The sequence below is a fragment of the Dipodomys merriami genome, unplaced genomic scaffold, assembly GCF_024711535.1.
Source record: "Dipodomys merriami isolate MVZ:Mamm:240054 unplaced genomic scaffold, mDipMer1.0.p SCAF_22, whole genome shotgun sequence".
Lineage (NCBI taxonomy): Eukaryota > Metazoa > Chordata > Mammalia > Rodentia > Heteromyidae > Dipodomys > Dipodomys merriami.
In genome coordinates this window covers 6,040,921-6,053,335 of record NW_027203604.1, presented here as the reverse complement: position 1 = coordinate 6,053,335, position 12,415 = coordinate 6,040,921, and the positions used below count along the sequence as shown (strand labels likewise).

Sequence of the window (12,415 nt, the reverse complement as noted above, 5' to 3'; positions counted from 1 at the left end):
CTTTCTGTCATTTACAGTTAAGAGGCCTACCTTGATCACACTGTGTGTGGTTTCTTGCACAGTATTTGTCAAGTATAACTTCATCATTCCTTCCATATCTCTTTTCCTCCACACTGTAGTCTCTATGCAAATAGCATCAGATTGTAAATTGTTCCAGTCACTTTCCTAGCACCTAGAATAATTCTGATTTATTAGTACTCAGTAATATTGAATGATTGAATACATAATATAAGTCAACTACTTTTTTAACTATGTCCTCAAAGGTTTTAGTAACAACGCCATGAAGCTATTTTTAGTGTGCGTGTGCTCTTTCAAAGAGGTGATTCAAGGTGCATATATTGCGATGTGCTGCGTCTTCCACAAAATTGAGCATTATTTATAATTTCTAACATGAAGGAAACTAATGCCTATTTCTTTGCAAATTGTTTCTCTGAGCTGTGGTTTGCTTATGAGTGGAAAATGCTTACCTCAAAGTAGGCACTTGCAAATAACATGCTCTTGGTAAACAGACTTACTACCAGTACAAAAGAAACTAACTAGATACATAAGAGGGAAGAGGGAACACTCAATAGGTTCAAAAGCTATGTGCTTGAGTGGACAAAAGCATAGGCCAGGGCTGCATAACACTGACATTTTTATTAGAATTCATTTGTAACAAATGGAACTTGTGTCAGCAAAGAACTGATTTTCATACAGACTTCTTTCGCCACCAATGTAACGAAGTAAGAAAATAAAAAGCACGCCTTTCATTCTGTAAAACATTTACGCGTACTACTAATTAGAGGTAATTGTATTTTTTTAACAAGCCATTTTACAAGTTATTTTTTTAAGTTTTCAGTCTATGCATCCAAAACGAGAGCAAAGAACACAACTGTTTTTATCTTTGTAAAGACACTCCAAGCTTGGATGGCAAAGCCACATAACGGATGGATAGGATGGACCTGTAGCCTTCTGATCTCTGCTGGAGTATCAGGGCACCCATAAACCCAAATGAAACAATAATCCAAAAAGAAAAACCAAACAAGAAAAAAAAACACTTAAGAAGGACTGAAAAACCAAAAAGAAACAGGACAGGAAAAATATGAACACAGATGCACATCTTTTCTCTGTGCATCACTGCACATAGTTTTTCTCTTTCCTGTTTCTGTGTTGTGTTATTTACATACACATAAATGAATTTCTGAAGCAGTTTCTTACAGATGGGTTCAAGTAATAACATTATTGGGTGTAGAATCAATAGGGCAGTGCATAGTACAAAGGTAGAGAAAGTGCAAAGTTCCCTAGAGGCCCTTTCCTCCCCTGGCTGTCCTTGCCATTGTCTAACCATGCAAATAATTTTTAAAAAAGAGCTAAAATAAAGTTCTGTACAAATCACTTTTTATATATTTTGATTTTTTTTTACCATTGTAACTAATTACAAAATTATACATAACTACACATACATAGGTAAATAATAGCACCGTACTGGTTATGAGGATGAACATAACTGGAAACTTGAAAGTCGATGAGAATGTTAGATAAAGATGTTTACCAGGGAAATTAAAACCTTGGATGGTTATACAGAAAAGTTACAGAGTGGAATGCACATCAATGACAGTAAGGGAGTTAGTTCTAGAAACAGCTCTTGAACAGTCAGATTTCTGGAATAGTCTCCGCCTCATTCATCTATGGTATGTATCCCATTCATGAACATCTTTCCCTCATTCTTTCTGCCATGGGGGCAGGTTTGGTTTTTGTTGTTGTTGCTTTTCAGGGAGACAAATTGCTCATGGGCCAATTGTTCTGGTGTGCGATACTGCATCATTTCCCCATGTGCAGCATGGCGTGTGTGGATGATGTGATGTCTGACACCCCCCTCCCCCTTGTTTCACTAAAGGAAAGTTACAGCACTGAGTAATCTGGCACTTGGATAAATCTTAAAAGATAACAACCTAAAAGAAAACAACAACAGACCCACATAGTGCACATTCTTCTCTGGTTCTGATGAAGGTTAGAGAGTCTCATTCTGAGGTAGCCTTCTAGATACTATTTTTTTTAAGTATTATACATATATATAGTTTTTTCTTTTTTCTTTTATTTATTTTTTTCTACAAAAGTGCTCAAATACGATGCTTGCAAGTGTTTGGTCTCTTGGATTTCACTCCGCCAGTTGATGGGTTAAAAAAAAAAAAGTGAAAACAAACATCCATTCATTCAGCACATCCTGGAAGCTAAAACCTAACCCAAATGGTACTGTATTGAAACTCTTTTATTGGTCTTAAGATTTTTCTGAGGTTTCCCTAAAGTTATGGAATCTATGGCCAACTAATGCCACCACCCACAGCTTCCTAGAAAAATACTGTTGGAAGATTTGGGGGAGGTCTATAATATTTGTTTCCTCTTTCAGAAAAATTCCAGCTAGTTGTGGACTATCCAGTACATCCCAAAGTCACCAGTGATGCTTGTTACTAAAGTACGTTTGGTGCAGTTACTGCATGTTCCAGAACTGATTTGGAAAGGATTATAAATAAATCAATAGATTTTTTTCTTTTCCTGATGTTGAGAGATTAGGAACAGAAGGGCCCTGATTATCCAAGTGCTTTGGGCTGGTACATTTGCTAACATCCCCGACTTGGTTGAAAACTAGGAATGCATATTATTCAAAGAGTTTTTGTACATGTGGTAAACAGATAATGCTTTAATTCAAAGAGTAACAGATACGAACACTAATGGAAATACGAACCAAAAGCTAAAAAAGAAAGTCTATTAAAATAGGCATCAATTATAAGGCACTCTAAATGCAAAACTAAAACTAAAACAAAACAAAGTACAGCACTTCCCAGGAATGCTGTATGCCACAAAATGCTTCTGACTGAAGGAAGTAACATGAGTTTGGCTTTGCCCCTGTTACATATCATAAATGCAAATTTCATAGCACATACTATAGACGATATACGATTGAATACAATTTTTTTTTAAAAAACAACTTGATAGCTGATATATTACAACATTCTCCCCTCCCAAAGGGATTTGCACTGACCTTTTCCCACATGCACACCTCTTAGATATTTAATAATCTTTATTGCACTAGAGTGTTAGAAATATTGAACTTCATTGGAAGCCTGGCTAACAAAATGGTATTTGTGAATATGTTGGGGTCGGTGGGGTGGAGGGGGGCGGATCTTGGGTATAACAATAGGGGGTGAGGTTTGACCATCATTGATGTGCATTCCTCATTTCCCTTCAAAAATAAAAGTTGTGATATTAAGAAATACCAATATGTTGTAAAATTAAGAAGCAACTGAAAAAAGATGTTTACATTGGCTTTTCTACCCTTCAGAAAACTAAATCATGGAAGAACTGAATGATAGCTAACTCTGTCTTTGTGTCGATACTATACATACATAGACATCCTTATGTAAAATATGGATATATATGTATATATGTAAGTAGCAACTTTATACTTTGCGCTTCCCTGTTGATTCCAAAACCACAACAAAACTTGGCTTTGATTATTTGAAGAGAATAGGCAATTGCTCATCGGTTAGAACTAAACAGAAGTCTAAAAAGTAACAGTTGCTGAATCTGAGACTGTAGATTAAGAGTATTGCACAAAAATGTGCAAATTTTCAAATTCTTTGATATTTCTACAGGATATTACAGGTAACAGTTCTACAGCTTAAAAAAAACTCCCTACAATTTGGAAATAAAAAAATGAAGAGTTATGTAACTCATTTTAAAATTCACTTTATCGAATGATACATTTTGTTAAAAAAAAAAAGTTTACACAGTTAGAAATGAAACACAGGTCAGCAGTATCTTTACAATACTAGAAAACTAAATCAAGGACTTTCGTTTTTGTTTTAAACATTCCCCACCCTGACCCCTAAAATGTAATTATGAGCAGTATGGTGGGAAGGGCAATGGAGAAGCAGAGTCGATCTTACTGTAAGAAGCCACACCAGCGAACCCCTGTGTGAACTGAAACTCGCTGGCCAATCTCTCTTTGTATCTTATCAAGCAATCCTGAACAGGATGATGGTTCTTTGCTGTGAGTTCTTCTGTTATTTTGAATCCTTGAGGTATCTGTAAATAAAATCCTCCAGATTCCTCGTAAGTCAGGATTCTCCTTATTTTTTTTCCAGGTTAGATTATTAAACTGTGAATGCTTGGTCCAGTTGGAGGAGTTTGTTTTAAATTTGTTTTGTGTGTAATAGTTCCACTAAGTGGTTGTTAGCTAGAAGTTAAGAAGGACTTCTCAAATGCCCTGTATGGCTCAGAAGAGACTCCGTGGATATTGAAGGGCCTGTAGTAAAAATCCAGAAAGGGTCAGGGGTTTCTATGTTGCATAGTGATCAAAGCTGCCCAGGTATTCGAGTGCGGCTCGATAGCAGAACTGGTACTGATCCTGCAGGAGACAGAGCGTGGGGACAAGAGGACAAAGTACTGTGAGTAGATCATAATAGAAAAAGAAAAAAAATCAGTACAAATATAAGAGAAGAAAATCATTACTTTCTTTAATCAATTCAACCCAATGACCAATCAGTGAGGGTACAAAAAAAAACACAATTAGACACATGGGGTGTTTATTAACTTCACCAATCAATTTGACTAAATATAGTCTCCTAACTCCAAGTAGTACAAGCTTCAGTGAAGATTATCTTCCAGACGAAGAATCACTGTTTGCCAAGTAGTAACAACCAGTTACCACCCCATCACTGAGCATACTAATCGCTTATGTGCTAGGGTCATCTTTTATATTTGTGATAACTGTTTCTCAGTTTGCAAACTGAGAAAATCTAACATTAAAAAAAATGGGGTTTGGGTATAGTGATGCATGCCTGTAATCCTAGCTACTGGGGAAGATATGTAGAATTGTACTTTGAGAACAGCCTTGGGCCAGAAACATATGACCATATCTGAAAAATAACTGAAATGGACTGGCTCAAGTAGTAGAGTGCCTGACTAGCCAGCGCGTAGGCCCAGAGTCCCAATCTCAAGACTGCCCAAACAAAACATCAACTACTGTTTGAAGGATAGAGATGAGGGGAAAACAGAATGTTGGAGGGTGGAAAATGATGAAATATGCTGCATCTATGAATGAAACACAAAACTCCCTGAAAATGATGATAGGGAGAAGCAGGGATGAATTACTTGATTCAACTAAAATGCTATATATGTATGTGTACCAATGCCACTGTGGAAACCCTTTGGACAATTATTATACATTTGAACTAAAGAAAGACAAAAATATAAAACAGGTCCTTTCCAGGGAAAGGACACGAGAGGGAGGCTGGGAAACAGAGAGGGCGATGGAGGTTGAATATGGTGCAAAATTCTACCTGTACATGTATGAAAATAGAGCAATGAAGCCTGTTGAGATTGGTGAGAGGAGGGTTGAGTTTGATTAGGACTCTTGAATATATTACATGCATAGATGGACATATTAGGATGAAATCCCTTTCTACAACAAAAATGCAAATAAAAAAATTTGGAGGGGGTTAAATGCAAATTGTCCTGAAGGAAATCTGGATTTATGTTTTCTGTGTTACTGCCACCTGAATTGGAACAGCAAAACTAAAAAAAAAAAAAAAACCCTCAAATTCTGATGCGATGATCCTTACTGTTTGCAGTACAAGTTATTCTCTATCATTTCTGATAGAAGCAGTCCAAAGGCAGCTGGTGAGGAGTACCAAGCATACAAAGCCTTGGGCATAGGGCTTGGGACTTCAAAGCTTTTCATTTCTGAAAATGGCATCAAAAGGTTGACTGCCCACATAAAAATATACCTGTGCCATTTGGCCTAATTCAGTGTGATTGCAAATTGTCTGTTCTAGAAAGGCCCACACCAGACTTCAGCAGCATGATATGTGCCCTTTTTCTGACAAGGAAGAACACTGTTATGACAGAATTAGTTGGAGCATTGTTGGGGAGAAGGAAAAATTACAATTTACAGATGACTTTAGGGAGGAGAAAAAGTAGGATTTTCCCCATAAAAGAAACATCTTTAGTAGCCAATGCCGCTGAAAGTAGATAGTTTCTATTTTGCTTAAATGTGCATTTTTCCACAATAAAAATGGTAATGTGAAATAAATGGTGTTTGCTTCCCTATCTTGTCACAATGAGTTGCTTGGCTAAGGGTAAAAGATTTTTAAATGTCCAACTTCCCTTTGTCACCCCCCTCTTCCGAATACGTGTGAAGTTTGTCAGGTTAACATAATCTTGTGAGTATTGCAGGCCAAACACATACTATTTTTAAATCCAAGTCTAGAAGATATTGTGAGTGCTTAATTAAAGAACACATATAAATTGTAGGACCTGATGGCTGCTTGAGGAAACTAAACACTGTCACTTAATACTATACTTCAAATTTATCAATAAACCAGATTGTCTAAATCTTGGACTCATTCTGAGAAATTTCAATATCAATTAGTAGAATGGACAATGGAAGGGTACTTTCTCTCAATTTATTCGGGATCCAAATATTTAAAATAGGTGATCAAGAAATGAAATATAAAACAGTTGATCCTTCTGTAGGCATACAGAAAGAGAATGTGTGAATACTATGTGCCAAATATGCTTTTTAAATACTTGTTTACAAAAGCATATTTTATATACTTGCATATAAAATGGTATACTATCAATATTAATGCATATGTAATAAAATATGTGAATCTGACATTTAACAGGTCAAATGGGGGTAACAAAGTAAAATTCAATCTAATGCAGAATAACACATAATCACCACAAGCCTAAAGATGCTGACAGTGTCATCCCATATAAAGATAGGCAAATGAGATTAAAATAAATTAAACAATCTCCTACTTTTACCATAGCATTTTGCATCTAGTATTGTGTGTTCTTGGTCCCTCTGCTGAAATCTAGGCTCATGAGATGACAAACAACATGGAGATTTTTCTCACCTCTGTCTGCACCATGGCTGGTCGTTGTGTTCTTAACATTTTGACAGTCTGGAAGATGTCTACAACTCCTTCATATCTCATTCTTTCCAAAACAATGCTCAGTGTTATGAAGACACCAGTTCTTCCAACGCCCGCACTGCCAAATAATAATGAGATTGCTCATAGTTTTGATCCATTGGATTGGAGTTACACATGCTTTCACCAGCTTTTCCCTCCAAGGTTTCTCCACAGCACTATCAAGTTAATGTGGAACTGAGTTCACCACCTGATTCCCTCTTGTGAGAGTGTGTTGTGAGAACATATGAGAATAAATAATTAGGATTCAGTCTAACATAATGCAATGACTTTCCAAAATGGTATAGAAACCTACTTGGGATAAAAATAAATGGCTAAAAGTGTGAGTTAATAAGTATGGGTGAAATTCCTATAAGTAGAGATCCTGAAACTGGTCCTTGCCTATGCTGGAAGTAAGAAATAATTCAGAGTAAGATGGGACAAAATGGGCCTGTTTAACTCTTGTAATGCGTTAGTCACTTGGTAATTAGTCTGTGTAGGGGGTTTTGTCATTTAAATCCTCATGGAAGTATGTAACAAGGCAAATATTTAGTTAAAATACTGATGCAGGTTTAGATAAATAAAATTCAGGGGTGGGGTCAGGGGAGGGAGAAATTGGGGAGGTGGGGAGGAAAGGGATAGTAGGGGAAAAATAAAGGAGGGGGTAACACCCAGTCCCAAAGAAATTTAGGTTCCATGGGTTCCCTTATTTGCAATAATTAGCATCCATATAGGATAATCTTATCAGAGTTGATGCTAAGTGAAATGAACACCAAAATATGAACATAAGAGGTCTGTCTTTATTGTTATTGTTTTAAGTGTACTATGTGATTTTATTATTTTTTTGTTGTTGTTTCCTTTGTATGTTCTTTCCACTATGGCATATACCATTGTCACTGTACTCAATTTTGATATTCTGTATCTTGTATATACATATGTCTAATCTGGAAAGAGGAAGGGGAACAACAAAACACTGAAACAAGGACAGTGGATGACCCATTGCAACAAAGATTCCTACTGGACAATATATTGGAAATGAACTTTACAACTTCGGGCAGTGAGGGGGACAGGGGGATAGGAGTGTGGGGGCTTGGGGAGAGAAGGGATAATGGGCAACAAAGAAGGGAAGGGGTAACAATGATCAACAATGTACTCATTGCCTTACTCATGTAACTGTAATCCCTGCGTACAGCATCTTCACAATAAAATAAAAATTTAAACAAGGAGGGGGTAACAATGCTCATTAAGAAATGGACCCATTACCTTGCTCATGTAACTGTAACCCCTCTGTACAGTATCTTTACAATAATATATATATATATATATATATATATATAAAGAGAAAAAAAGTAAAATTCTACACAATGTGATTTTTTTATATAAGAGGATTTTTACTTAGTGTTCAGGAAGGTCTGTGAATATCCTGTACTTATAGATTGTGAAAATGCCCTATCTTGCTTCATTTCACAAGGCTCATAACTTTCGACTGGTTCTGAATCTCTAATCTACAAAACAGCAACCTTTAGTCTAAAAAAACCCAGCCACTGATTTGTGCATTTATCTGTTGGTTGGCCAACAGGTAAAACTCCAATTGTCTTTGTACCACATTTACAAGGTTTTCTCTCAGTTGTCTTTACTATTTTAAGATAATTCCAGAAACTTCACAGCAGTAAGAAGAAAATTAATTCATAGCTCTTGTACACTCAAGTAGGAAGCATCTGGAGGTTTAGGTAATGAGAAAAACAGTGCATAATCTGAAAAATCCCTACATTTTTGGATCCTAATTAAATGGCATGTGCAACGCTTGGGCACAGGCTGTAGAAAATGGATGGAGTCATTTACTTGGTGATGTAGCTGACAGGCATATATAAATAGTGTGTCCCTTTATAAACCTCAATTTCTAAGAGTTTAAGGAGAAATATTAAGTGAGGCTGTGAAACCCAAGGGTACTCCTTAATAAAACAGCTGGACTCCAATGAAAGCCAAAGTTTCTGATAAGATGGAGAGGATGACCTTAAAAGTCCTTTTAACCTTGAAAGTCTTCTGGTCTTCAAAGACTGTGATTTACAACTTTTTTTGTTGAATGGGCTAGGCACTCCAGAATCTCACTTTGATTGATCATTCAAATGTAACCAACGAAGTGTTTTTGGCTTTCTATTAAGTACTTTCAAGTAAAGAACGGGCATTGGCCTAGTAACTTCTGCATTTAACTGTCCCATATTATAATATAAATAAGATAAATAAATATGATAAATATAAATATAACTAAGATAAATAAGTTACAATATAAATATTTTCAGGACTTTCCTACAGAAAACACCTAGAAGTATTCAAGATATGTTTATGATATATGAATGCTATCTCAGCATTTATAGTAAAGACTGTTCAAGTCATTTTGTGATGACAAAATGATGACAATACAATACAAAATAACAATACATCTGCTTATAGGACTGTCTAAACACAGGGTGCTTAAAATATATTTTTCCTTACAGGTCATATTGAAAAGCCTTAAATAAGCACTTGGGGATATTATGTGCAAAATTCAAAGAAACACCAGTATTTCTAGCTCAGTACAAAATATCCAGTTTCTGAATATTTCAGTCCATGTGTCACTTCCTGCAGACTCTGGTTGTAATTTTGTGTGTGTGTGTGTGGTTGTGGGGTTTGACCTCTGGGCCTAGGCACTGTGCCTCAGCTCTTCAGCTCAAGGCTAGCCCTCTACCACTTGAACCATGGTATCACTTCCAGTTTTCTGAGTGGTTTATTGGAGATAAGAGTCTCACAGACTTTCCTGCCCAAGATGGCTTTAAACCCCAATCCTCAGATCTCAGCCTCCAGAGTACCTAGGATTATAGGCATGAGCCACTGATGCCTGGTTGTACAAAAAATTTTAATAGTACAAAACAAATGTATTTTCATATAATATATCATTACTGAGAATCTTAGGGATCAGAGGGGAAAAAGGTAAAGCCTAGAGAAATTTTCCTATTCTCATAGTGCTATACAATAGAAGAATTAGGACAAGAACACGTCTTGAAGTTCAACTTTTATATTTGTTTATTTGTGATCATGAATTCCATGTATCACTAAGTAATATAGTGTGGTTTTTAAAAATGAAACCCTGAAGCAAAATACATCTTTTCTTTCACATTATTTTGAAGACTTTGACCATAAAAATATGTAGACACTAAGATTTCAGTCTCCTAGAATTCAGAAATATACTAGTTTAAATAAATTACATGTATACTTTTCATTGTAAGTTTTTTTACAGTGATTTCTAAAGCACTAAAGTTATGTGGAATGACTAAACCATTTATTTAGTATTTCTATCAAGTTCATTGAGTTAAATTATAAAATGCTTTAGAAACTGTTGAAAATAATTAAATTGAAGGTGCTTCATTTTCTGGCATAGCAACAATTTTCAAGCAAATTGCATTTTTAACTGAGGTACCATTCTAATCTCTTATTGACTGATAAGAATTAGTATTGTCATTAAAGCTTGATAGCTATTTATAGTGTTTCCAAGAAGACAAACCCAAGAGATACAGAGAAGTAGTTATTAGTGCAATTCTCTCAAAGCAGAGCAAGTAAAAAAATGATTACCACAATAAATTATTACTGTGGGATATACCAACCGTTCTCAGTAAGGCAAACTGACAAGGAAACTAGTTTTCCTTGTTTGTTTTTTAAGAAAAGGTAATTCATTTTTGGTTTTTTTTACAAGGGGTAAATTTTAGGGATTAAAATATTTTATTTTATGGAAAGAACAAGAAGTAAATCTTGACATTTCACAATGTATTTGGCTACATAGATTCTCTACAAGAAATGTGTATAAAATGTAACCAGACAACACTTAGTTTTAAAGTGGCCATTGCATTAATCATAAATGTAAAGCTGGTATTCGTGATTCTTACCTGCAGTGGACTGAAATGGGTCCATCTTGACCAAACTGCTCCTTTGTTTTATGAACTTGGCCGATGAAGTCAATAAATCCTTCTCCAGACTTTGGCACTCCTTGTTCTGGCCAGTCAGTGAACTGGAACTGCCTCACTGTTCGGGACTGGCCGTCCTTTAGAGGGAAAGCCACATACCCGGCCACAGGAGCGGGTGCCAGGAGGATTCAGCAAGCACGCAGACCACAAGAGCAATCATAATATATATACACATAGTTTGTTTGTTTGTTTGCCAAAAAGGAAATGGGTAGAAAAAGTTAGGAAATCATTCAATTGGAAAGTTAACTCTGTGTGTCTTATCTGCTACTAACAGTGTCTATGTTCATATCTATTTAAATTATGAGTGTATTCACTGTCACAATGCCCTGTCAAAGAGCTAACTTTTCTGCTAGAACTGTGTAGCTATTGACTCTTAGCAAATGCTTTTGAGACCCAATGGATCATGTCTCCATTCTTTCTAAAATAGGACATAGATACTCTAATTTAGAAACAATAACTTCATGTTGAAAGGAGTATCTGGGCATATCATCTAGCCCAGAGGTTTTGATAACTTCACCTCTGCCATGCTTGCTTATTTCTGGCATTGTCAAATGACAAATGGTGACATTTAAAGGAATCGACATAGACCGTTCGTTGCTTTTAACCTAGATGCCCTATATGTGTCAGAGGTATGCAGCATCTACGCATGCCAGGACATACAGCATGTGCCACGTGATGATAATGAAGCAGAAAGTGAAACACCCCTGAAGGAGATCAAAGATACTTTTTTGGAAATAAATGCCCTCTGCTGTAAAAAGAGGTTTTCTGGCTGACCATGGGAATTTAGTACACCAGAGGAGGCTTTTACACAAACAACCCAAAGGGCAGGGGGAAAAAAAAAGAAATAAAACAAACCAAGACAGATATAAGAGGAATTTTTCTTTTCTGAAGTGACCATGTAAAATTGCTCTAACTCAGGAAATATAATGGTATAAAAAGAAGATAACTGAGGCACTTCTGATTCAGGAATTTTTTTTGAAACACAGGAAGAGCTAAAGGGACCTTTTCTTTCCAAAATCAGAGATAACAACAATGCCCATCTAATTTCTCCTTTGACAAATCAGAGAAAAGGGACAGCCAAACTGCTTCTTTCACTAGAGGAATCATCCTTTTTTCCCCCACCCTTGTTAACATCCTTTCTCTTTCAATATCTTTTTTAGAGACAGGCATGCAAATTCCCAACGTCACGGTCTGAGACTCAATCTGTCTCAACCACTAGCATTAAGAAGGTAAGTGGGCTCAGTTTAAGATTAGCATTTATCAACTAGCCTAATGTCTCTCAGGGTCTCAATGTAGATTCCTGACTAACATCATTTAGGGATGGAGATAAAATAGGAGGATCACACCATTTTTTTTGACAAACAGAGGTACAGAAATAACTGTCCCTAAAATCAACTTCTGGATGGTTACTATGGAAGCATGATTTACTTTGCTTGACTCCTGGAAAAGGTTTGGAAAGCACAG

The 12,415-nt window shown here is 36.1% G+C and overlaps 1 protein-coding gene across 42 annotated transcripts in view; it reads right to left on the bottom strand.

The window, feature by feature from the left end:
- Window positions 1-617: 617 nt before the first annotated feature.
- Window positions 618-12,415, bottom strand: part of Ptprd (protein tyrosine phosphatase receptor type D) — a 2,013,525-nt gene continuing 2,001,727 nt past the window's right edge. For all 42 annotated transcript variants that reach the window (XM_070033182.1, XM_070033181.1, XM_070033197.1 and 39 more), the window contains 3 exons: window positions 10,874-11,028; window positions 6,903-7,038; window positions 618-4,387 (listed from right to left, as the gene is read on the bottom strand). In XM_070033182.1, the coding sequence (XP_069889283.1) occupies window positions 4,319-4,387; window positions 6,903-7,038; window positions 10,874-11,028 (360 nt within the window). In that variant the 3' untranslated portion in view covers window positions 618-4,318. The remainder of the gene's footprint in view (window positions 4,388-6,902; window positions 7,039-10,873; window positions 11,029-12,415) is intronic.